This window comes from Gallinula chloropus (genome assembly GCF_964237585.1).
Source record: "Gallinula chloropus genome assembly, chromosome: 2".
Lineage (NCBI taxonomy): Eukaryota > Metazoa > Chordata > Aves > Gruiformes > Rallidae > Gallinula > Gallinula chloropus.
In genome coordinates, this window is record NC_140086.1 from 119643099 (window position 1) to 119669975 (window position 26877).

The following is a 26877-nucleotide window of genomic DNA, read 5'->3' on the forward strand; positions in this document are numbered from 1 at the left end:
GAGGGAGAAGGGAAAGCACCCACATATGCACTACTTGCTGGAAACGAGTTGTTTTGCTCCTGTACTTAGCTGAGAGCTGTCAGTAGCTGCGATAGGTCTGTATCGACAGAAAGTATGGAGCTACTGCTTTGTGAGTAATCCTGAGGTTAATAAACCTCCCAGGTAGTCACTGCCCTGTGGCAGAAAATACAAATACCCATTTTGGAAAGCATTCTGGCAGCTACTAAGCGTGACACTTACTTGTTGACTGCGTGATGCACGAAACCTTGTAGGATGACCAAATGCTTAAAACACAAAGGATGGTGGCTAGGAACCCGAAAGTCTGGGTGAGAAAACAAACAAACCACAAATACTTAAAGAACATTAGATGACACATCGTCCACAAATGTATGGACGCTCTTACATATCCAGCTACATATTTTATGAAATTAACAGACCTAAACTTGTGACTTTTTTATTCCATTCTGCCAATACCCTAAAAAAAAAAAGTTACTGTAGTATAATGGCAGCTTCTGCCTTGTCAGAATGATGACTAAAGGACAGATTGAGAGTCATATGCAAGGAGGCAGAAAAAGCTGGACAGCAGCACAGTCTCACCTTCTAGACTTCTTACTAGGACTCTGCAACAAAGGAAAGCCTTTTTAACACCTCTGATTACTGCTCATTTACTGCCCCATTCAAACAAGTCTTTCCCTGCCTACGGGTTGGGTAAGTCTCCTGTTTGGTTTGCATCATCGGGACTAGGTTTCTGAGGGCCATTCTTTATTCTGGAGGAGTTGTGTTTCAGGTCCTGCTACTGTGAAAACACTCAGAAGTCACAAGTTTCTCTATAAAGTCCTCCAACCAACAGAGGCAGAGAATATCTCCCAGTAAGTCACCCCAGGACCCCAGGGGGTTTTAGCACAGGAGAAATTATCTTGAGCAGGGCTCTGTTCAGGAGCAGGAGGCACCAAAAGCCAAAAACTGGACTGAAATCTTGTAGGTAACTTCTAGCTGCTACAACAGCCATTTGTCAAAACTGAATTGTCTTAATTCTTCCCCTAAACACATCAGTTCCTAAGAGTTAAAGCCTCTGCATTTAACTCTCTAACAGGACAAATACCCACTGTGGTGGTGGGGCTGGAGTCTCACAACAATCTTTTTGTTGGGACTGTGTTACAGAACACGAGCTGGGAGGTAGTTCACCCAACCAGGAAACAAGCAAGGCCAGCCCGTAAGAAAACAAAATCCCAAGTACTAGATGCCCAAAGTCCTACTTAATACATATTGCAATTAAACAAGTGTCAAGACTAACAAGCACAGTCTTACCGCCCCAGCCACAAGTCCACTCAGATTGTAACTCTTGGATGCTGCTACAATCGATGCGATGAGGAGCAGAATTGTACCGATTAAATAATGAAGGAACTCCTGTGAAGACAAGCACAGCCTGCATCAGAAGGAAACTTGTCAAGAAAGCATTTCAGTATGCCACAGAATGAAAACAAGTTGGCAGAGGTGGCTCAAACCCAGAAGATAAAACACCAGTGGAAGAAGAAAAAAAAAGAAAAAGCCAAAAACAAAAAGATAAACACACCTCTTGAGTGGGTTTGGTACAACCATGCCTGACTTTCTGTTCAAAAAAGGAGAGAGGGCCATTCTGCAGGTCTGCCAGTGTCAGTGGAGTAAGATCTACTTTACTGGGTACAGATGCAATCTTTCAGTTCAGGATGGTACGTTACTGTGGGTGAAGCATGTATCTTTACCGCTTCAAGTATGTGGCTTACTTAGAGACAGTTCTGGAGGAAGGAAGCAGCCTTACGAGCATATTTCTCTAGCTCATGTGAAACGGCAATAAAAGGCAGCAAATGGTGCAAGTGGAAAACCAAATGCTCCTACTTCTGACAGCCTTAGATATTAAGCTGGGTTTACTAACAACTTACATCAACCAGGATCTGAAAAGGGAGGCAGGAAAAGCACAGCTCTGCCGACACTCAGAACCAACACCCCAGCTCCAAAGCCTGCAAGGGCAGCTGCAGCTGTCCTGCAGCAAAATGTGATGCCACAGGTTCTGAGAGAGCACTGAGGCACCACCTCTAAGCTCTTCTCTAGTGTGATCAATCCAGAAATCAATTTTACCTTGTTACAAGCTGGGGTTATCTGTGTATTTACGTTTTGCATCCTCCCAAAGGTCACGGCAACCAATACGTGTGTTTGCAAACTGAGCAGGAGTTGTTTCTTCTGCATGGCAGGGTGGGCAAGAGTGTACCTGCTTACCCTTTTCTCCACTGCACTACCAGCATGAGCCAAACAAATGCCATGTGTGAGGAAGGGATTCTTTCTCAAACCAAACCAAAGAGAGTATAGTCCCAAAAGAAAGTCCCCAACGTGAAATAGCTTATCAGACCATACCAGTTTCCCTCTGCTCAGGTGTTTACAAACAGCTGAGGAGGACCTCCACCATAAGGTAGGCTCTGAAACTGTAACTTACTTTCCTAATTTCTCTGCAGAAGGGCACTTTTAGTGCCTTCTTTTTGCTATATCAGTGCTGAACCACTGCAACTTTGCTGACTGCAAATCACACATCCCTGATTGCAATATAGAGATCCTGCCAGGAAACTGCCAAGTGCTAGCTGTAGTTTCCCCAAGACTCTTCCAAGTCTCCCTATCCTGTGCTAAGGATACTTGAATAGGTGACTCTGAAGCTGAACAGCCACAAACTGCAGTGCCTTAAGCTCACCAGTGACTCTGGAACACTTAGGAAAATTGCACACCCAACAAAAAACAAAAGCAGCCTATACAGAGGTCAAACTGGCACGGTCCTGTCACAGCAATGCACGGGCTAAATACTGATCTGCAAAGCTGTAAGTGATTACCTCATGTCCATCCCTGCATCTGTGTTATCTCTAGACAAAGAAGCTCTTTCTAGTGACAGATAGCAGTGGAACACATTGAAAAAAATAAACTGGAGCACAAGTTGAACTGTATTCTTCAGCTAAAAATACAAAGAAAATTAATTTTTTCACTTTAGTGAGAAGGATGGATTGACAAACCATTACTTTAGACCTGCAAACGGCTTACATGGCTTCCACTAAACACCAGCCAACCACTTCTCGGATTTCAAAAACCCTCTATCTCTCTCCAGTTGCCTTTCCCCACCCCTTCAGTCCTTCCTCTGTGGAACTAACGTGCCACTATTCACAGGGAACACGTGTTCTGAGCAGTTCCCACACTGGGATGCAGGACACTTCTGTTAACCAAACTCTGACCCAAAGCTACTGAGAAAGTTCAGGTCATGCATTTTCTACGCTGCTTGTTAGTCCTCTGAGATAGATGTGCAGGGACAATACAGAAATGAGGCAGGACCATCCTGTAGGATACCCCAGGAATGACTAGGCTGTGGCAATCAAGCTGAGGCTTGGTTTTCTTGTTATTGTTTGTTATCCAAAACCATACCAAAAAGAGACATGTTTGACTTAAATAGCACCCACAGACATTATTTTGGGACAGGAGGTAGTACATGAATTACAGTGCCATGACTTGGTACTTCAGCAGTCCCTTAGCTGCTTAGAAATGACCTCAGCTAGGACCTGTCTGCTGAAGGCTTGATAATCAGTAGCTTCTTTTCAATTGTCTCTCTATTGCCTTCCTTGAAGCAAATGCAGATTTATATCTGTGTGAAGGAGGGCAGGATTAGATTGAGATCAGGTAAAAAACCTTACAGTTACAGCACCAGCACTGAATACTTGTAACAAAAGCAACAAAAGGGTTTGTAAACAAGGCAAAGGAAGCATCACATGAAAGACAGCCTCTCGCTGCATGATGGCACAAGAAAACGGACCAAGTAATTGAGACACCAACCCACAGGAGAGATCAGGGACTGGGACCATCTGCCAGGCTTACCGCAAGCGGCCAGCTAACACACGTGAGCTTCCTGTAGATTCTGAAAATGTGGATAATGTAGAAGAACAGAATCATGACCAAGTCGCACATGGTGACAATCTGAAAGTAGCTGAACGCACTGTAATCCACCCATGGAGAGCTATTTACACTGATGAATCCGATCAGCAGCGAGATCTGAAAGACAAAAGGCACGTCCAGGATGTTTAGTGGTGCTGAGAGAGCAGTGGAGATGGATTTAAAACACAACAAAACGGCACTTAGAAAGAGAAGGCAAATGTTTAATACAAATCGGATGGTCCCAACCACAGGGAGGACACAGTAAGGTATTAACGTTTCAAAAACTGCTGCTAAAGGAGGTAAAAGGACCATGAGGAGTGGGGAGAGAGCCAGTTGCTAGAAGGAATGCAGCAGCTTCAGCCTGAAGAAGCCTCTATGTACAGCAGGAGGTATCTCAGAGGAGAGGCACTCGTGCCTGGAGCTGCACCTCTGACTGAAGCAGATCACCACCACAGAGTTTCAGAAGAAAATCACTGAAAGCTCTAAACCCAAAGGTGGCCATGAGCACGCATTTCTTCATCCATTTGGTGAGGTTTCTCACATGCAAAATCAGAGGACCTGACTGCGACTGAGCTAACAGTTTTACCCTTCCTTCTCTACCATCTACAGCGCCCAAGTGTCAGCAGTCTGTAAGGCAGCATCATGGCAAATAATACAAACATTTGGCACAACTGACAAATTCACCTCACCCCAAACACAGTACTTACACAGCTTTAATATGTTAACATTGTCACACAGAACTATAGAGCACTATTGTACAACTTCCTTCAGCTGCAGGCTTGCAAAGTACAAAAGCTATGTTATTTTTTTTAATCTAAAGCTATTTGTTAATCTTACTAATCTTGCTGCTTCTACCACCTCAGGTAGCACAGGTGATACATCTACCAAGGATATATCCCAATGTTTTCTTCCTACCAACTTTGTCAAGACCTGCTTCCAGTCACTGTAATTTTTAGTTCATCCAAAGGCAGCCAGAAGAAGTGATGATTCACATTTTAATTGTTTCTCCAAGACATTAAAAAGCTATCTGAGAAAGCCAGCACTTCAAGACTGGACCATCCTTTCCTGCACACTCATGCTCCAAACTCCAAACCAACTGCATCCATTATCAGAATAATTCCCTTATGATTATAAGGAAAATAAAACCCCACCCCAACACCCAAACAACATAGCTCAGATTCTTCCTGCTGCAGTTTTGAGTTTCACCTGCTCCATTCTAAGTGGACAGGCTAAACAGACACATCCTCAAACGCAACCAAAAGCTCTAGGCAACCCTAAGAACTTCACAAGAAGTTCACAAGAACTTGCACCTTGGCCAAATTCCATCCAAACAGCAACATCAATGTCACAACAGTGAACCACCTCAAAAGGTGCCTCCAAAGAGTAAAGCCAGTGCTCCAGGATCCTTCCCCACACAGGCAGCTAAGCATATATTATTACATCTGATCTGGCTCCATTATTTTTGCTGTGATAATCCAAGTAGTTGGTCTCAGCATTGTAAGTGATGTTCAGTCCACGCCTGTGACAGGCTTCTGCACTAGACTAAGCCTACATCTCCTCCCACTTTTTAAAGAAAAGAAGGAAGGTAGGACTGTGAGGCACAGGGCTGGATCATGCTCAGTGCTCCTCATGAACAGACTTGACATGTGCCTTTGGAAATGCATGGTATTTCTCAGCCCCTGGCTCCCCACATACGTTCCTGCCCTCTGCTTTGGGAGAGTAACATCACAGCAGCATTCTGCATGTATGGTGCTTCTGTGGGTGCTCTGCCTGTTCCCTGGGTCTCACAGCCCAGTCACTGGGGGATATCTAAGCACACAAAGTCTTGCATCTTGCCCATGGCAGAGCTTTCCAACGTGCTACATTTCTTAGACAACAGCAAAGCAATACTCTCCACAATTCAGCCTTTAAAGACCTCTGGCCCAGTTTTTCAATTCTAAGATAATTTTAATGAAGTTCTGTCCAATTTAGGTCTACATATACCAGGCCTACATTAAGCTGTGGTTTCATGGGGGGCCATGGCCTTGGTCATCCTTTCCTTCCCTCCCTGATTTGACTTTGCCATGCACTTTGACTCCAGCACTCATCAGAGCTACCTCAGTGCATGAAGCCAGCAGGGAAATGAGCTACTTTCCAAAGCAAACAGCTTTACTCTTCTCTGCCATCACACAAGGCAGAGTCAGGTGAGCATGGGAGTGTGAGGGAAAAGCTACGACTCCGAGGGAGAGGAAAGGAAGGACTGAACTGGCAGGATGGCAGCAGCTTGTAGCCACACTGGCTGGGGCTGCCACAGACCATCCACCTCAGTTCCTTGAATCCTAATGGTTAAGCACAGAGTCATCTGAGTTAGCTGTAATTTGAACAATCAGGAGGAGATCAATGGGTCATTTAACCTATAATCTAGAAGAACCCTTGAAGTGATGCAAGAGACAGAGCTATTATTTTAATAAGAAAACGAAAACTAAATTTAATGAAAATTCAGTTCTGTAGGAAGACTCAGCAAGAAGTCACAGCAAGCACTGAATCTTGCTCTTGGATAAAAATGGGGTGAGGCCAACACTTCTCTAACCATCAAAGGCTAGATGGGGTCTCCCTTATTAGGATGCCTTGACAATCATCAGTCCTGCATTTCAATTACACTGCACAACCAGGAAGGAAGCTCTAATTCACAGAAATATTAAATCTGCCTATTGGCTCAATCAGCACTTGAACCACTCTCAACTTCTTTATGGTGTAGAAAGGCTAAGAGGGACTGGATCCTTGAAGTATGATCACCATTCAAATAATAAGAAGCACTATTAAAAAAACCCTTAGTTTAAACTAGACACAGTTCTTTTAACTTCAGAGAACTCTAGAAGTTTTGAGGTTTTTTCAGATAAAAGGTATAAAAAATAAGAGAGGAAACATAAAGAATAACATGAGCCACTCAAGGACAAAAAATTCAGCTGAGGTGTTATTTTCCTCAAAAATTAGAAAATAAAGCCAGTGAAGAATCTGCTCAGCTCCTACAAACAGGATAGAAATGTGGATGTGAACAAACATGCTTTCCATTTCAAGTATATTTCACAACTAGAAGAATTCCAAACCCAAACAGTAATGATTCTCCTTCTTTGGTTTCAGATGTGTCTTGGTACACAGGCAGGTAGAAGTCACTGCATGGCAAGAGGCATTGCTTCCAAAGATATCCTTTGTTGGCACAAATTTCACAGTATGAGATCTACATGCAATTTCTAAAGAGGGTTCTCTGATTGGAGGTACTTGATGCTATTTCACAGGACAGATGCAAAGGGGACCATATAATATAAACAACCTTATATAAAGCTATGCCATGTTTGCCACACTATATTGCCTGCATGGCTGGTAGGTACAGTCAGCATTTAAAATCCACCTGTTAAAAGGGAATGCTAAAAATGTAGGAAATAGAGACACACAATATTATTTGTCTTTTAAAAGTGACAAATATGGAAGTTCCTTCACCATGTACTGGTTTATCATGATATACTGGGTGATGACCATATATTTTCCTCCCTTGGAAATCCTGTTCCCAGAGGACCTGAACGATAAAATGATTGATATGTAACTTTTTGGGATGCAGTTCATCTTAAAAGTCAGTTTGTGGCATGGAGAGAGCAAGAAAGAGAAATGGCAAAGCAATAAAATGATCAAATATTACGAGTGTTCTTTATGCATCTGTGGTCAGGAGAGCAAGTTAATACATTTTAAAAATAAAAACCAGAGGCAGAAAAGGGTTTGGGCACTGCCATTTCCCTTCCAATGTAGAATCTCACAGACTGTGAAAGCAGCAGACATGTAACCCATACCCAGCAAGGCAGTCTGAGCAGAGGGACAGGGCAAATGATGGTCGCTCTCATTACAAGATTTCAACGTGCTCCATAAAATATACCCAGGCTTCAGAACTGCATTACAAAAGGAGCAGGGGGCAGATCACAGGGTGCTGCTATTTAAGTGCTTTATTGTTTCTGAAACACAAAAGAAGGAACATATACATCAATCAACCCAAGGAGGCATTTGGGGATTTACTCAGTTTCCCAAAAGTAGATCAATTTACAGTAACACCCTTCTTGGCTGTCCATTGTACCAGATACTTGAAGTGAGACACAAAGCATGTTTAGAAACACTGGTGTGTATCAGCAACTACTTCACAGTGAACCAATGAGAGCTAAACACAGTCAGCAATTGCCAGGAAGCACTCAACATCTTACCAGACAGAACAGACACCATAAAAGAAAGATGGCAAGAGTCTGCATTCTCTTCTCTATTTTGAGCTGGAGACAAGGCAACGTGTCTGTGGAAATGTGGTCCCTTGAATAGCACTGACATAAGCTTCCATGCCTGCACCCCATTCTGATTTGAAGTGACCACAGCTCTACTAAAAACGAAACACACTTTGCTCTTTCCTGACATGGTCTTCCTTCAAAAGCCAATCCATGGCTCCTGAAAATGGGTGAACAAGCACAAATCTTTCAAGGATGCTAATGGGATGTGCTGCTGCCCTTAAGTGATGAGGGCAAGGCTCAAGACCCTTCTTCCCCTGTGCTATACCACCCCTTGTTCAGTCAGTGTGCCAGGCATGAGCCAGGCCAATCAGCCACACCCAGGGCTTGGGGGTGAGAGAGGCTCTGCAGCAGCGTGATGTGTGCCCCAGACATGCAGGAAATGTAAGGTATGATGTTGCATGTCTTGTGCTCACTGCAAGGGTCACCAAATCAGGGAATGGTTGAAGTTGGAAGAGCCTTAGGAGGTCACCTTCCCCAACAGCCCTGCTCAAGCAGGGATATAGAGCCAGCTGCTGAGGTGTTCAGCTAGGTGTTGACTGCCTCCAAGGATGGGGACTCCACAACCTCTCTGGGCAACTTGTGCCAGTCAGTGTTTGACCATCCTCATGGTGAAAAAGTCTTTTCTCATGTTCAGAATGACTTTCATGTGCCTGTTGCCTCTTGTCCTGTCACTGGGCACTGCTGAAAAGACTCCAGATCCCTGTTCTTCTCTCCCTCCCGTCAGGTATTTATACACATTGTTGGGCTTTCCTGAACCTTCTCTTCTCCCGGCTGAACACTCCCAGCTCTCTCAGCCTCTCCTCCAGAACCTTCATCACCTTTGCAGACCTGTGCTGGACTCACACCATAAAGTCCATGTCTCTCTTGCACTGGGGAGCTCAGATCTGCACACAGCACCACATATGTGACCTCATCTCTGCCAACAAGCAGGGAAAGATCACCTCCCTCCACCTGCTGCCAACACTTCCTAAAGCAGCAAAAAGCTATAAAAAGCTACTTGAATTGTTCCAGGAAAATTCTGTTTCTTTTTAGAAATCAGCTGTTTTCCTCCCTGTTTCTTCTTGTGCCTATCAAGTAATAAGCATCTAAAGTCCATTGGTCATTGACTACACTCAGGAAAAACCAAGGAAAACGTGTACCAAGACCTCAATGAACTCAGTCCTCCGCTGCAGGAAAATGCAATACCTTCCCAGGGAAAGGAGAGGAATCGAGTGTCTTTGTTACGAAGAGATTATATACAGGAGGAAGATCCAAATTCCAATTACTAAGACAAACACACACCAGAGAAAAGGCCCCAGTCATCAGGCTCTAATGACATTGTGCTCCTGATTTCAGATGGTTTGAATTCCACCCAACTCCCTGAACTTACTCTTGGCTGGCTGTTGTACTGCAGATGAAATTAGTTTACAGAGAAAATTTGGCTCCAAACATGCTGTTTTCACAGGAGTGGATCAAGCATGATGCTGGGACCACACTCAAGCCAGCAACACAATCCTCAGTCTCTCTGGTGGCCAGATTCTCCTGAAGTTTCCAGTCCTGCCACCGGTCACATGGGCCACCACGAAACTGCCCAAGACCTGGCTGCATCTCAGGACTAACAGGCTGGACTCCACTACCACAACCATGCTGGACTGTACCAGCAAAGATGGAATGACCTGGACCAAGCTGGCAAGTTCAAAGCAGCTTAATGGAGAATCATCTGCTCCAAGGAATGGGCAGGCAGAAGAGATTAAAGATACAATTTTCCTGAGGGTCATGAAGGAACCCTAACAAAAGAAAGGACTTCTTTTACCCTTCATGTACCCAAGGGCCAGCTGGCACCACTGAGCATTTTCTGATCATGTGGTAGAAGACTGTAGCTTGTCTGACCATAAAACAGTTTTATAACCCAAGAAACAATCTGTGCAAGTGCTTTGTATGATCTTTTTCTCCTGTCTTGATTTAATGGGTGTAATAAATAAAGCTCTACCTTTATTACCAATATTTAATTCTCTCACAGCATTTGGAGAGAACTAAATTTCTTCTGACACAGCTACCTGCAGAAATGTAAATCCACCACCTCAGACACTGGCAACAACCTACTCTAAAGGAAAGCCCAGTGTTCTGAGCACTGGGGATACATTTCCACAGACAAACACTGACACAACAAAGGAGGAATTGAGTGTCACTAGGTCTTGACTTTTGACCCCAGTTTTGTAACCCTCTCACTGTCTGAACTTCAAAAAATCATGTATTGTGCTGCTTCAGCAGCTTTTGCTTTTCTTCTAAAACTGTAATTATCCCAATCCATGGGTCTTTTTGCCTTCCTTCTATTTTCCTCCCATCCTGCAGGAGAGGGGAGTGAGAAGCTGGGAGGCAGGGTGTGTATTTGGCTGTGGACAAGGGTAACCCTCTGCAGGTGCCCTAGTTCTTGCCTGGGACTTCTCACTGCTGTGGCAGTACAAAGAACGGCATTAAAGGTCTTCATTGCAGAAAGAAACTGAACAGCTTTGGCAAATCCCAAGATTTTATCCTGAACTGACAGGCTGAAGCTACTATCTTCTTGTGTAACTTTTAACTATGGATAATAATTCTCTTTTTCTATATAGAAATAAGACGTGAAACACCAGCTAAACTGCAAGGAGAAGAGATAATGCTGATAAGAAGCAAAACTGCCCTGGAGGTGCCTAGTTTAGAGAAACATAACTCTTATCTCAAAGATTTACTGTAATACCACGACACACACAGTCACGTATAATCCACCCAGCTCAGTGTTATCTTTCCACTGAACTATTTTGCCATGAAACATGCAACCACGTTCTTCCCTTCCTCAGAGTATTTTCTTCTCTTTCTTGACTGTGCTCCCCTCTGCTACACTCTCCCATAAGAAGTTTTACTATGACTTTTTTTGCCTCCAGTGTTTCCCTTTTCTCTGCTCTTTATTCCTCTTTCCCTACGTTACACTCTGTATTTCTTCTCCTTTCTCCCTCTCATTCTCTCTCATACACATTTCTCTCTACAGATGCGATCACACCATCCTAGCTATCTTCACCCCTCCCTTGCACCAGGACATGCACTGCAATTAGCTGACTGAAAATTTGCACTGTTTAGGGAAGAAAGGGCAGGGAACAGGATTCAGCTTGGTACTACTACACATGCACAAAGACTGTGGGCGCCAGCTCGGGTCTACCAGTCTCCAGCTGGTAGCTAGCAACACCTGAAACCTTTCCATCCTTCTCTGACAATTTAACCCTCTGAAGACAGAAACAGCTTCTTCTCTCCCAACCCTTCTTTTTTTTTTTTGATCCCTGGATACTGTAAAACAGCATTGAGATGAGATTCTCCACTGCACTTGCTGGAGCACTGATGAACCTTTGTACTGCTTTAACATCTCTCCTCCTGAATCTGAACAGGACCCTGAGAACTATCCATGGAACTGATAAAAACTGGTTCATTTCCACTCTCTTCAAATTGACCCACTTTCTAGTACAAGCAGTAATACAGAAACTCTGTCTGCATATTTGGAGCAAAGGACAGCACTGACTCATATCTAGTTGTAACAGAGCATTAAAAAAAAACCCCAAAACCTACAAAAAACCCCAGCAATATAATAAGAGTTAAATGCTTTTTGTATTTGAAGAAAAAAAAAAAAAAAAAGAAGGTCAAAGTTTCCAGCTTGTGACACCAGCCAAGATACCAAGCAGAATTTTCCATCCTGAAGCAAGCCAATCAGGATAGCCATATGCCCTGGAGAAAGGTCACCAATGCAGCTATAGATTTCCGAATGTTACTGGAGCAGCACCTGTACATTATTAAGTACCTGTTTCAGAACAGAATAAACCAGTATTTTGAACAAAAACAGAACAATTCCCAAAACAGAAAGATGATTCCAAGGTTACAACTGTAGTTCATGCAAGACTGGTTCAGCTAATTTAAGTAACAAAGTTTTCTGCTGCTGTAATGGAGCTTTTCTTCTTCCAGGGCGGTGTTGGCAATGCGAGCTGACAGCCAAACCCCCACTAGGAAAAGGAAAACAAAGATTAAAACCCCAGTCCATTTAAAACTTCGCTAATGACAGATTAAATCAGCTGCCTTCAAGTGCAGGATTCTGTGAAGCAGTCAGTCTTTGGTTGCACAATCATCTCTCAGCCCCTGCGTCTGGGCAGATTTCCTTCTTGTCTGGCTGCTTTGCTAAAATAAGGAGGCTGCCTGGCCTCTGATAAGCGACTTCTCCAGTGCAGCCCCATCCACAGGCTATTTATGGAAGATAAAAACATTGGGAGAGTGAGAAAAAGCAAAATAATCTTATTCAGACCCTCTACAACCCAGATAAGAGAACAGTCCTAATACAAGCAAGCCTTACTCTTCACCTATTAGTAAGAAGTTATCTATCTGTTCGGGCACCATAGGGCTCAGAGGTAGGAAAGGCTGTGGAGTAATCACAGGACCACCACATGAATGAGGTTATTAAAGAGCCTTTGCCAGAGGATGCTACCTGTGATCACTAAAAAGGCAACTCTTTGTAACGACCAGCTACAACCCCGGCCTGCCCACCGCCGGGCGCAGCCTGTGCGATGCCACAGTCTCACCACAGCCAGTTTAACCAGCTCCCTGCCTCAATACCCACGGATGCCTGCCCCACATCACCACAGCATCACACCAGGAGGCACCATGCAATCCTGCACATTTACTAGCTGAAAGCTGAGGACTTCACGGTTACGTGGCAAAGAATGTGCTACACTTTCACTGGGCAGTGAATTAATTTTAAAAAAACCCAAAAAACCCCAAATCACCACAATACAAGTTTGTTACCCACAATGGCCTCGTTAATTTTCTTTTCAATATTAACAGTTTTGGTTTATAAATCAACTTAAATTCACAACACTTGAGCTGTAAAAGCGTCATCAGTCAGGTTTTCCCATCTATGTAAACGATGCACGCGTGATACTCTGAGCGCTGCCGCAGTCAAAGTGATAATTCAGTGGGTATGGCACTTGTGCAGGGCTAAAGCCACAAACAACTCCCAAAAACCTCACTGTGAAACAGTATTGGTGGCACAGGTAACTTTTGGCAGGTCTGCACAGGATAGGGACAGCATTTTGAATACAGCAAACTCCCTAGGAGGGCTTTAACTCACAGCTGCTTTCCCTCTCGCATTCGAAGAGGTGCCCTGGTCATTCCAGACACCTGCCATGACTGCAAGTAGTACTCCTGAAAAGCCAGGAGACCCCTACGCTTTGCAAGCACACAGCTTACCCATCTATTAATAAGGAGTTACTTCTCTACACAGGCAATGCCCCCCATGTAACTGCCACCCACTCCTGTGGTCTCTCCTGTCCCAGTCAAGTCATAATCCCCAAATCAGAGATGAACCTGCTGTTCAGATCAAGAGCAGGGACACATCCTCTATAACTGATTTACTCTGCAGATGCACAGATACGATGCTGGCTCAGACTGGGCTCTCTGCCCTCCTCCCAGGTAAGGTACTGGTTGCTTATTGGAAACTTGTGTCCTGTGCCACCAAGCCAGCTGCCCATTTAGAAAAATTCTACCCAACTGCTGCAAAAACCATGCATGCATGTGGCTCCTGCTGTCATTCACTCCACTGTAGAAGACCATCTACCTTGCATGGCAAGGGAGAATCCCTGTAGCACAATTCAGAAGATTGTAAGAAATAAATCTGTTGTAAGAAACTTCAGTCTCTGGAGTCCTCTAGTAAAAAACGGAGGAACTGGTGATAAAAACAAAAAATGTAGGGGTTAATATAACCAGATCTCTGCAGATTCAGAAATTTCTATGATTCTTAGGTCTCTCCTCTGCAAGGCAAGTGCTTCCAGTATCTAGATCCTTTCGGAGGCAAGAAAACAAAAAGGACCAGGAGAAGAGAACTCCAGGCCAACGAAAATGGGTTTGGTAGAATCTAAAAATTAAGAGGTCTGAGCTGTCTTAAGGAATGGTAGAAATATGGCACCTGATGACAGAAAGGAACCCCACAATGATGTAGAGAAATACACATGCTCAAAATGTATATGAAATATACATACACCTAAGGTATGTAAACATCACCAGAGAACTTTATCCTTTGAATTCTCCAATGCTGGGTCTGCAGAGGGAGCCTCTGGGGAGCGGCAGAAGACTGCTCACCTCATCTGCCACAGCTCTATCCAGGAAGGAGAGCTCCTTGCAGGAGCAAGGCCCTTCTGAAACCACTGCTCTGAACCAAGCTCGCATTGACCATTCAGTTTGTTCGCATTGTTTGCTCTTTAAATAGTAAATACAGCCCCACATCATCAGCAATATACAATAAAGGAAAAGCTCAAGCCTTACACGTAAGCTGTAGAGCTCTTGTAGATAAAAGTTCGTGGCTGTCTAAAAACATATTTACCAACCATGCATGGCAATACCACCTACAGAGAAGGAGCCCACGTAGGCTGACCAGCCAAGCCTGGCTCAGACTGGCTGGCTGCTTGAAGCACAGGGCACTCAGTGTTTATTATTAAGGAACACCCACAAACTCTGCACAGAAAGCTGCAAAGCTTCCCCCTTGACCTGGATATCCAGTACATCCCCAGCAGCATGCAGCTCCTCAAATAGGAAGAGAATACACAAAACCAGTGCCTGACGGCAACGATCCTTCTAGGAGCCTATCAAACTTGATGGACAAAGAGGAAAAGCATATGCAATCTCATCTTGCTGAAAGCTGTGACTGGGATAAGAAACACCTCGTGAAGCACTCTGTGAGGCCTCAGTGCCTGTGCATGTTAACCCTCAGCATGCAATCTGTTCACCGCTCGCCCTTACAGATGCTGCTCACCACACAACACTGTCTGAGGCATTTATTGCTTGACTGACTCAAATCTTCAGTTAACACCTGCCGTAGCTCCCTGCCTGCCCCAGAGAACACCATGCTGACACCTGGCAGTCTCGCAGACAGCAGTGAAAAGCAGCTCATACCTGTCATCTCCAGGGAAGGCTTTGTTAGCCATGGCAACAGAGCCTTCAGCAAGGTCTCCTGGAGTAAGAGGAGGACTTGTTTACACCGCCAAAGTCCATGGTGTTAGCTGTGCTGGTACATCTTAATTTTTATCAGGAAAAAAACAGGTTGGAGTTCCTGAAAATGCTAACATCATGACAACTTCCAGACCAACTCTCATCCTCACAATGTGGCTGCTGGGTCAGACTGGGCCTTAGCCCACAAAAGAACGACCTTTTCTAAGTGCAAACCCTTGATGCTTGGCAAGGTGCCAAAGAAGTGAAAGGTGATGAATGAGGGGAGAAAAGTGAGACGAGATGAGATTCCCCAGTGCCACTGAGGCAGCTGACAGGAGATGGGACAAGGGGAAATGGCACAAAGCTGCACCAGGGCAGGTTCAGGTTAGATGTCAGGAAAAAAATCTTCCCTGAAAGAGTTGTCGGGATGTGGAACAGGCTGCCCAGGGAGGGGGTTGAGTCACCATCCCTGCATGTGTTTAAAAGATGGGTAGATGAGGTACTTAGGGATATGGTTTAGCATAGGATGGGAACGGTTGGACTTGATGATCTTAAAGGTCTTTTCCAACCTTGTGATTCTGTGACAGCTTTCAGCGACCACCTGGAGACCGGCAGACCCTTCAAACACCCTGGGACAGCACTCCCATGTCTACTAGGAAGCTTCACTCAAGCAATCCACAAAAAAGCTCGATTAGCCAGCAGGTGACAAGCAGCAATTGTGTTTTTCCTCAACAGATGAAAACTCTTGAAAGTGGCCTCCTCAGAGTGTGATTAAAGGCCAGCAGGAAAGTATGCTAAATCCTTCTGCAGTTCTGCAGCTGCTGCAGGTCACTTCAAGTTAACAGCATACTTCTTGAACTCAGTGGCATTAAAAAAAAACAAACCACAAAAAAAACCTCCAACAACTACCCACCAAAAACATTGTAAGAAAATTCCCCCTTGAAGCAGCTTCCCAGTCTTGTAATCCGGTTGCATCTTCCTTAAGGGAAGGAAGCGGTGAGTAGGGCAGGAAGCTGTATGCTGCAGCTGCTGCAAGAACAGCAGCCACATTTCCTTTGGCTTTGAAAGCTGCAGTCACCTAGCTCTGACCAGTCAAACATACCTGTACTCACCACTACTTCATCAAATAACCAGCACTGCAGAACAAAGGAGTTGTTCCAGCCATGATGATCCCTTAAGAATCTGAGTTATGTAAAAAAGAGGAAGCTCACAGGTGGGTGAGAGGAAATCATGGCAGTTTTAGAGTTTGATCTCTGTGTGTGGCCAGCAGCAGTTTCTGGCCACTGTATACATCTCACCACAAAATAGCAGGACAAGCCCACAGCTCCCATGATGTGACAATAGCATGAAGGAGACAACTCAGCCACAGTACTGAGAGAATACCCCACTACTGAGAGCATACCCCACAAGGTCTCCCCAGGGAGGGGAGTGGAGGAAACACTTACTCATAGCAAGCAAACACTGTCTGGCTTTTGGGGACAATACTCCATTAGCCCAGTAATGCAAAGCAGGTACCCAACAGTACCCCACTGAGGTACGGCCATGGCTTTACTGGATCACAATGAGACACAACAAATTGTTCCAGCATCTGCAGCCCTAGAACCTGGTGAAAGATGCTTGGCAAGATGCTCTTTATCACTGATAGGCTCTGAGCAGATGGAGACAGCTCCCCTTGGAAAGAACCGATCCCTTGGTTTCTGCTTCTCTGTGGCAGGAGAGATGTTCAAAGGGACAATGTCTCCAAAGAGTGCTAAGACAGGGAATACACCACACTCAAAACATCTTAAAGGAAAGTCCCAGAGTAGTAAGAATCCATGCTTTTCTCCACATCTAATCATCCACAGGCACCATGTACAACTGATTAAGGTTTTTAAATGGCATTTGCAAATCTAATTTCCTGTAAAACAAATCTGCCAGGAAACCACTGCCCAATACTTCACTCTGCTTTCTCAGGCATACTAAATATGTCTCAGGTGATGTGGTAAATTTCTAGGCTTCAGTTCCTTTTTTTCTTTTCTTCAGAAAGTGTATTTCCTAACCCTTGTTCAATCACCTGTATACACAGTGCAACAGTGTATATTATAAATAAATATTATAAATATGTAAGTATTATATATATATGTATTGCAATTAATCCAAACAGATGGGTCAAATCTGGGCTCCCCACCATAAGAAGGTCATTGAGGTCCTCAAGCGAGTCCAGAGAAGGGCAACCAGGCTGGTGAAGGGGCTGGAGGGCAAATCCTATGAGGAGAAGCTGAGGGAGCTGGGGGTGTTTAGCCTGGAGAAGAGGAAGATGAGGGGAGACCTTATCACCACCTACAACTACCTGAAGGGAGGTTGTAGAGAGGTGGGTGATGGTCTCTTCAGCCAGGTGACAGGAGATAGGACACGGGGAAATGGCACAAAGCTGTGCCAGGGCAGCTTCAGATTAGATGTTAGGAAAAAATTCTTTACTGAAAGAGTTGTCAGGGCCTGGAACAGGCTGCCCAGGGAGGTGGGTGAGTAGATGAGGTACTTAGGGATATGGTTTAGCTTAGGACAGGAACAGTTGGACTTGATGATCTTAAAGGTCTTTTCCAACCTTGTGATTCTGTGATTCAGTGAAATGAACAATGAAAGGCAGCTCCAACTCTGTGTTTTTAGGAAGCCTCATCTGCGACACAAGTAAAACATCCACTGACACACTGGGAGTGGAGATCCCCTAGCATTTAACAGTGACTGTAATTGCCATTTCAAAAAATGAAGTTGGTATTTTAACCTTCTAGAGCGATCTCAACATCAGAAAAATTTCCGGTTTCTTTTCTGGCTGCAAGAGATAGAAACTAATACAGGTGATACGAAACCTTCCCGGGCCCAAGAGGAAAACAAAAAGGACTAACTGCTCAGCTTGTAGCCTGAAGCACATGGAACCACTTCAGGCTTAGGTATTTCTTGCCTGTGTGTCCCAGGCACTAGCTCCTGCTGACAGCAGTCTCTGCTTTCTAAAAACTCCTACAGAAAAGAAGAAAGCTGAAGGAGACTTGCAATAAAGCTACACCAGTTCCCTGGCTTCCTTTCCTGCACAGCCCTGGGAACGGCTGCATCCCTGCAGAGAACGGCTGCGGGGAGGCGAGATGGAAAGGGAAGAGTCCTTAGGCTGGTGCTGCCTGTGGAGTTTTGTGTCATCAAACAAAAACCGTGTCAGCCTACCACCAAACTCTCCTTGGCTAACACACACAGGGAGTGAGCTGCCTGCTCCCAGCTCTTACGCAAATACCTGGGAGGAAACCGTGAAATGGCCACCCTGAGCAGAGCCATGGATAAAAAACACAACTGGCCAAGCCAGCCTCTCTCAGTGATCTCAGAATGGAAATAACAAGACTACCCAGACCCATTGGTTTTAATTACTAGGCTTGGACATTCCTCGCTGAACTGCTTCTGCTTGCTTTGGGGACACCCTAAGACTTAGATAATTTTCTTCTCTCTTTGCTCAGCATGCCAAGCAAGGTCCTTTTGGTGCAGCTTCTGGAAGGGTATAACTAGCAGGTACAACACATGGCTGTGACCCTGGTCTGAAAAGAAAAACTTTGCTGCTAAATCCCATGTCCCATTCCGTACTGCTTAGCTAGTAGCTTATCAAATAGCTGCAGACAGTGGACACCTGCACATTCATAGTATCACAGAATCATTGGATGGTCTGGGTTGGAAGGGACCCCAAGGATCACAGAGTTCCAACCCCCCTGCCACAGGCAGGGCTACCAACTTTCAGGCTTGGATATACCCAAGGTTGCCCAGGGCCCCATCCAACCTGGCCTTGAACACCTCCAGGGACGGGGCATCCACCACCTCTCTGGGTACCTCACCACTCTCTCTGTAAAGAGCTTCCCCCTAATATCCAATCTAAACCTTCCCACCTTTAAGCTTTAGTCCATTCCCACTTGTCCTGCCATTATCTACCCTTTTTAGGTAAACCCCACCCATTCCTGGGGTCGTTTTCTTTGCAAACATAAAATGCCTCACACATGCATTAAAATCAGACTTTTTGTATAGTGACTTCACTGATAGCTATTACAGCATTATTTTTCATGTTTTATGTTATTAGCCAGATAAAAAGTCAAGCAGAACCCAGAACTGCTTGAATCTAAGCTTTGTAGACTGGCATCTGGCAACTTTCACCAAGCTTGTTACTCCTGGCCATTATTTTCCTTTGGAAGACCTATAGACAGAGTGATAGTAAGGGACAGTTCAAAGTGAATTCTACACATGACCCAGAGACAGGCTTAAAATTTCAGCATCTCTGCACATCACCAGAGTTCCTTTCTTCTGACTGAGTGACATCATCAGCATACAGGCAAAATCATACACCACTGACAAGCTGCTCCAAAGAATCTGATGCTTTATTTCAATCACGTCCAAGGACAGAAAGATGTTTCAGAGTGAAGACCATGTCAGAAGATTGAGTAGCTCTCAAATCAGTTCCAGCATCATTTGCTTTTGTGAATTTCCTTTCCCTGTATCAATGGTTTTGATTAAGAATTGTTTTCTTCCAACACACAGATTGTGCTTTCTTTTCATATTTTAACTTCTTCTGAATTTGGCTACCCAGCAGATTTGTCTGGTATCACCCACCACATTCAGAAATTGATATTGGCTCCAGCAACCTACCTACCTACCTACCTACCTACCTACCTACCTACCTAGCATCTTCTAGCTTTCAGTGTTAGACATATTAACATTCTTTTGAATACTACTATTCAACTGTATGTTAGCATAGAAATAACCCAGAGAGGTTCAGAACACTTCAAAATTACCCAGAATTACAGACTTTTTGGCCATTTACATATTGAGGACATAATTGTTCTTGTCAAGACACAGTTTGGAAATTAAATAGTTACTCAGCAGAAAAGTTTTAACTGTTGCCTTGGTGTTTTTAACAAGTAAGAATTAGGTCAAGCCAAGCTTTACTGAGAGTATCCTTTTCTACCTTGCAATTGTTTGCAAATTTTTTTCCTCAGCCTTGAGAAGATAATTTTTACTTTCCTCTTTTCTATCCAATGAAACTGCTTTTTCCTGGTTCAGACTGCACTGAAACAATCAGCACTGGTTTTAGCTTAAAACACCCTGTACGTGGAGGCTGTGCTTACCGTGCCAGACCTATTGATCACTTGGGTAACAACAGCGTTACTGTGGGAACAATCGCCTTCAGTCTGAACTGTGGTCAGAGTTACCTTGGTCCAACCTGAAGGAGGGGAAAGAGAAGCACGAAAGACCACGGGTGAGCTCTGCACCTCTCAGAGTCCACAAGAAAGGAACAGCCCAAGAACAGTTTGAGAAGCCTGAGAGACCTGTGTGCAGTGATGGCTCTCCTACACATGAGCTCTCAGTGCTTCTTTTCCTCTCTTCGGTCCGTATTGGTCCCACACGCTTGCAAATCTCTGCATCAGACACTTTGGAAAGGTGACAGAATCGCAGCCATTCCTACCAGCCAACTGCCTAGGACAGCGTGATACCTACACAGGCTCCACTGTCAAACAAGGGCTGTGCTGAAAGCAGGACTGAGTTCAATACAGCATCTGTGGCATCCCCCTGACTTCAGCTGTAAAAAGGTATGTAAGGGCTCCACAAGGAATTCAGATGAACCAGACTGGTTTTGACCTACAGACACCACCACTTGAGCCACCTTGGCGACGACATGGATTTAACTTCATGCTGCTGCCTCTAAAGGCACAGGATGCCTCAAAAGGCTTCCAAGAATCCACCTACTGAGAACTTGCCAAACTCAGGTAACAGGACCCTAGAAAATCTTACAAGAAAACAGCCCAGCAGTAGCATGGACAGAGAGCAAACGTGCTTCAAGCAACTCAGCACAATCACAGTGGCATACTGAAAACTGCCACGGGTGTCGGTTTTGCCAAGCTGGCTAAAATCCAAGTTGCTGAGCTTCTCTGGTACAGGCGTATGGTGCACACCCACCCACACACTTACTCAGTACACTGCTGCTACAAAGCCAAGGTGTCCACAACGCGATCCTGCCTGCGCACCTCTGAACACAAAAAAAGTCCTGGCAAAACTAGAAATACAAAATAAGGGGGAAAAAATAGCTCTATTAATCACCAACAAGTCAAACCAGTTGAAGTCAGTTAAACAGTGAAGATACTTCATAAATTCCTGTTAAAAACAGAGTGTCAATTCAGACTGGGTTTTGAAGCCCTGCTAACATTAGTAATACTCATGCATGGAAAACAGCTTTCAAACTGTCTTACTGCCATGCAAAACAAGCAAGTCAAAGAACTATGTTTTCTCCTCCATTTTATTTTCAAAACATTTACAGACCATTCCCTAAGCATCAGAAAGTCAGGAACTCAGTTAATAAGATGCATTACCTTATTGAAGCTACAATCATTGTGCAAGGTTAAAGAAACCCTCTAGCAAAAAAAGCAAAAGAATTTGTGTAGGCTTACAGGCAAGAAACAGGGTTTGTACTTCTTAATCTCATTCTATACTAGACACCACAGCACCCACCCAGAATCTGAACAGAAAGCACTGGTAACATGCAGACAGTAGCAACAATTCAGTCATCAGCAGATTGCTGCACAACCCCTTCACCTTGTCCAAGATTGGCAAGGTTTAGCCCTTGTATTACAACCTTTCTTACAGCCAAACAGCTGTAACGTTCTCTTCCATTTCCTTCACATCATTGCCATAGGTTACTGATGTAATCTATCAGAATGATTTCATGCACATATACATACTATCTTTTGGGTTTTTTTAGCTTGCAAGCACTGCAAACAGTGCAAAAGCCCCCTAATGTTACAGTAAAGGATGAAATGGATCTTTATTGTCTTCTCTCCTATCATTTACTTCTCAGTAAAAGGGATTGAGGAAAAAAAAGAAAACACAAATAGTAATGTCCCTTCTTCTTAACTGTTGTGGTTTCACACAGCAAAGTTCTGGTGGAGGAGGCAGCGGCTGCAGGGGTGGCTTCTGCCAGAAGCAGCTAGAAGCTGTCTGCAGGCCCCAGAGAGTAAACATCACCCGGTTCCAAGCTGCAGTCATTGCTTACCAAGGCCGAGCCCGTCAGCAACAGTCACAGCCCCTCTGGGAATCAAATTTAGGAGGAAAAAAACCCCCACAAACAGCTGCTTTTTGCCACCAGAGAAGAGAGTGAGAAGATGCGAGAAACTGTGCAGACACCAAGGCCAGAGAAGAAGCAGGGGGAGGAGGTGCCCCAACTGCCAGAGAGAAAGATGCCCCTGCAGCCCATGGGGAAACCCATGGTGGAGCGGGTGTCCCCCCGCAGCCCATGGAAGCTGACAGGGAGCAAAGACCACACCTGCAGCCCATGGAGAGGCCCATGCTGGAGTGGGTGGAGACGTGAAAGATGCTGTGACCCGCGTTAGAGTAAGCTCCTGGCAGGACCTGCAGCCTGTGGAGAGAAGGGCCCACACCAGAGGAGGGTTGCTGGGAGCATTTGTGACCCATGGAGGACCAGGCTGGAGCAGTCTGGGCCTGAGAAACTGAAAGACATTCTGTGATTCACGACTGCACCCCATAGCAGTGACCCACGCTGGGGCAGCTGGTGAAGAGCTGGAGCCCCATGGGAAAGGGCTCATGTTGGAGATGTTCGTGGATGACCGTCTTCCATGGGTGGGACCCCACACTGGAGCTGGGGAAGGGTGTGAAGGACACCCCTTGCCCCTGGCTAAGAAGGAAAACAACTCTTGAGGAACTAACCAAAACCCCCATCTCCATCTCCCCCTGTGACACCTGGCAGGGAAGAAGGGAGAGAAATTATGAATAAAGTTAAGTCTGCAAAGAAGAGAGGGGGTGGGAGGAGGTGTTTTAAGATTTGGTTTTACTTCTCATCCTACTTTGGAGGGGGGTGGGGTTGGTGTGTGTGTGTGTGTGCGTGCCTCCACCCGGGCCCAAGCCCCTCAATATATATTTTTCTCCCCTGTCCAGCTGAAAAGGGGAGTCACCAAGTGACTTTGATGGGCACCTGGCCCCCAGCCAGGGTCAAGCCACTACAGTAACCACAACCATTCAGAGGCCCAGTATGCAATTAAGTGTGATGTATCTCTAACCCAAAAGACCTTACTTTTGTCTGCTGCCAGCACAATGGTTCTCCTCAGTAAGGCTGCAGTCCCACCAGCCACATTAACACTAGTGCAGGAACGCTTATAGACTTAGCATAAATAATTATTTTGAAATAAAGATTCTGCAAACACTTGCTTTTTACTGGAAGAACTAAATGCTATTAAAAATGGATCCACAGAGATGGATCTCTTAAAGGACACTGGCAAAAATATTTAGCTTGCTGTATTTTACTGGATGTAGGAGTTAATCTAGAACTGACCCATCCTGATTATTGCTACACACTGCAGCACAAACATTTAGTTTCCTTAAGGAATCATTCGAGAAGAAGACACCATGGTGATACCATATTAAAGTAAGCTAATTTGACCAAAGTTCCTTGGATACCTGAGGTAACTTTTACTGATGTTACTCACAGGCAAGTTGGAAAGCAAAAATACAAGAAGGTGAAGCTGAGCAAGCTTCGGTCACTGCAGAAAACCACTAGCTTAAATGATGATGAACTCAATATTGAACAGCATTAATAAAACAATACTTTCTGTAAACTATGTGAAATACTGTATAAAATTACATAGATTGACACACATTACACATAAAACATGCAAAGCATACACACAGACATATGTAAATTCCAGCACAAATAAGTGTCTGTGCTAGTCACACATCACAGCTGCTGTGACACCACAGCAGGATGGAGAGCAGAGGTAAGTAGGTATTTCTAGTCCATAAAAGGAACTGTTCTTTCCACAGTGGTGAAACCAAAAGGCTAAAAAGGCTTTGAGGTAACTGGCAAACTGCACGTCTACTGTTTTACGACTACAGGTACATCTGCAGTGTAAGACACATGCTCAAAAGAACGTCATCTGTCTCCTGAAAAGATCCCCTAGATCCAGGCGATGGCTTGGGAAGAACTCAAGCCAAGAGAAAGCAGCAGACAGATATTTTGTATTGCTACTCAACCAAACTCATAGTGAGGGACAACTCTGAGGTCTCACGAGCCCAGTACAAAACTAGCAGGGAGAAGAAAAAGGCACTGGGGGTTATCAAAAACAATACAACCCCACCATAAGATGTGTCAAGGTACAAGTTCTTGCAGGATGAGACTGTATGTGAGGAGACACTGTGATATGCAGCCTTCCACGCTCCCTCCTAGCCACCCAGCATTATTCACTGCCATCACTGGAAGGCAAATCGCTCCATGGACAATTAAGTGCCACAGAAACGAGAGATCCTGTCCATCTGTTAATCTCCTCTGTATCTGGACAGAGCAACATTCCCTGCACTAAGTCAAGTTAAGGCATCAGGTCAAATCTCGGCAGTGCTCTGTTATGGATTTCTTTCCAATCTCTGTTTTCCAGCCACGCATCTCTGAGATCCCCCCCGGGTCACTGGGGCACTGCCTGGAGGTCCCCAAGGGAGAGGGCGTGGAGCCAGCGGTCTCAGCCGTGGCGCCCACCCTTACCAGTCCACTGCCCACGCTGGCACTTGGCACCGCTTTCCCCCCTCCAAAAAAACCCCTTACCCATGCTAAAGAACGAGGGCCGCTGGAGCATCACGTGCCTCCGCATCACGGCATCGCCATTATTACTCATTGTAAAAAGTTGACGAGACCAAAAGTAGCGGCTGGGCACCGCTGTTAAGCAACACCCCGCAGTAGTCGGAGCAAGTAGCGTTACTCCGGGCTCCTTACGGCTCCGCCGGACTGGAGCCGCGCTCTGCGGCTGCCTCAGGGAGCGGGAGCGGCAGCGGCGGCTCCTGACAGACCCTTCAAGCGCCTCGCTGCACCCGCGGAACCGGGGCTCCCCTCACCCCCCCCCACCCCGAGCAGCGAGAGCCGGGCGCTAAACCCGCCGCGACTCCAGCAGCCCCTCGACAGCACTCTCCGGACCCGCCGTCACAAGAAGCAGCCAGCAAGGGGGTGACTGCGGCGCCCGCCCGGTCCCAGGGTCCCGGCGGCCGCCCCCGCCCCGCGAGCCCCTTACCATCTGGGCCACCTTCAGCATGCCGGCGCAGGAGCGGAAATAGGCGCCGTCCATGAGCTCCCCGTCCGAGCCGGCTGTGGAGGAGGCGGTGGTGGCGGACGGTGGGGCCGCGGGCCCCCCGCTGCTCACCCCGGTGCGGATCACTCGCGCTCCGTGAGACATGGCTCCTTCCCGCGCTCCCCTCGCCGCCGTCCGGCCCGGGACAGGGGGACGGCACGGCACGGCGAGGGGCGGGCGGGGGCGCCCCGGGGCTGCCAGAGGCCGGGCGGAGCGCGGCGCCTCCCCACCCTCCCTCGCTCCGCAGCTGGCGCGTCCGCGGGGCGGAGGCCGCTGAGGGGGCGGGAGAGGCGAAGCCGCGGGGCTTCCCCGCGGGGAAGGCGGCGTCGCAGCCGCGCGGGGGAAGCGCTGGCCGGGACGAAGCCCGGCAGCCGGGCGCGCGGGTCCCGCTCGGGCGGGCACAGAATGGCCGTCCCACCCCACCTTTCTGGAGCGGCAGCCGCAGCGGGACGCCCGGCCACCCCCGTTTTACAGCTGGCTTCTGGGAAAGTTGAGGAGAAGGGAGAGGGATGCCTCATTGTAGGTTGGGGGGTCGTGGAGGGGAGCCCCGCACTACAGCAGTGAGTAGCTTGGCACGAACAAAAACCCCTTCAGCACACCCAAGTCCACCAGCGATGTTCTTGGAGACCACAGAATGGCCTGCGGTGGAAGGGGTCACAGAGTTCCAACCTCCCTGCCACAGGGAGGGCCACCCATCCTCCAGGCCTGGATACCAACCTCCGGTGATGCTCTGGTTCTTTGCAGGGGAGGCAAAGCCGTGAACAGCTTCCTTCCACGTAGCATTTATTCCCCCAAATCTCAAAAAATATAAACCATTTCTTCATTACAAACTGCAATGACTGCCTGAGCTTCTCACCGCCATTGTTTGAATGGGATCAGGCAGAGGCACTAGCAGAAATCTGCAAAGGAAGCTATACATTTCCTCAAGTTTAAAAATAACTCGTTTGGCTTTCTGACAAGTGAGGTAATAGGTTAGTAGTTGAACTGGGCAGATGCTGCTGTTATTAGAGTACCTGTTTTGTAGCTAGGGTGCACATTCTGTTCATATTTGGCATGTAACTTCAGTAACAGCCAGGTAGGTTCAGATGATCTCCAGCACAAATATGGGCCTACTGTGAGGAATTCATGCTGTGGGTTTGCTAGTGTAGGTAATGGCCTCATTAGACTAAGCAGTACACCGTTTTGGACTTCTGTTATTACCTAGCTGATGTAGCTCTTACATAAAAGTTGGTGAGATGATAGTTGCAGTATAAACAAGTGTGTTAATCTACAGAGGAGTAGTAGAGTACAGCTTCCCCCTTCTTACAGTTCCAGTTCAGAAGGTACAGTTAGAGGCTTCCTACAAGTCCCATGTAAGAAGGTTCCAGCAACATTTGTACTTCCTATTAAGAAATACATTGTACTTACCCGCTGATTCAGCTTCTTTTAGTTCTTAACTTCTTTCAAAAGCACGCACATGACTTAGCCCTGCTGAGCTGCGTTCAGACCAGTGAAACAGAAATACATCAACTTAAAGGTAAGTAGAGTAACAGTCATAATTTCTATTCAAACACAGGCAC

General features: G+C 45.9%; 1 protein-coding gene across 1 annotated transcript; it reads right to left on the bottom strand.

Moving 5' to 3' along the window:
• Nucleotides 1–223: 223 nt before the first annotated feature.
• Nucleotides 224–25423, bottom strand: CMTM7 (CKLF like MARVEL transmembrane domain containing 7; the record flags this gene model as incomplete). Its single annotated transcript, XM_084280457.1, has 4 exons — nucleotides 224–322; nucleotides 1309–1407; nucleotides 3880–4053; nucleotides 25262–25423. 4 exons carry the CDS (start codon nucleotides 25421–25423, stop codon nucleotides 224–226), a joined length of 534 nt encoding a protein of 177 aa, XP_084136583.1.
• Between the last annotated feature and the right edge of the window lie 1454 nt (nucleotides 25424–26877).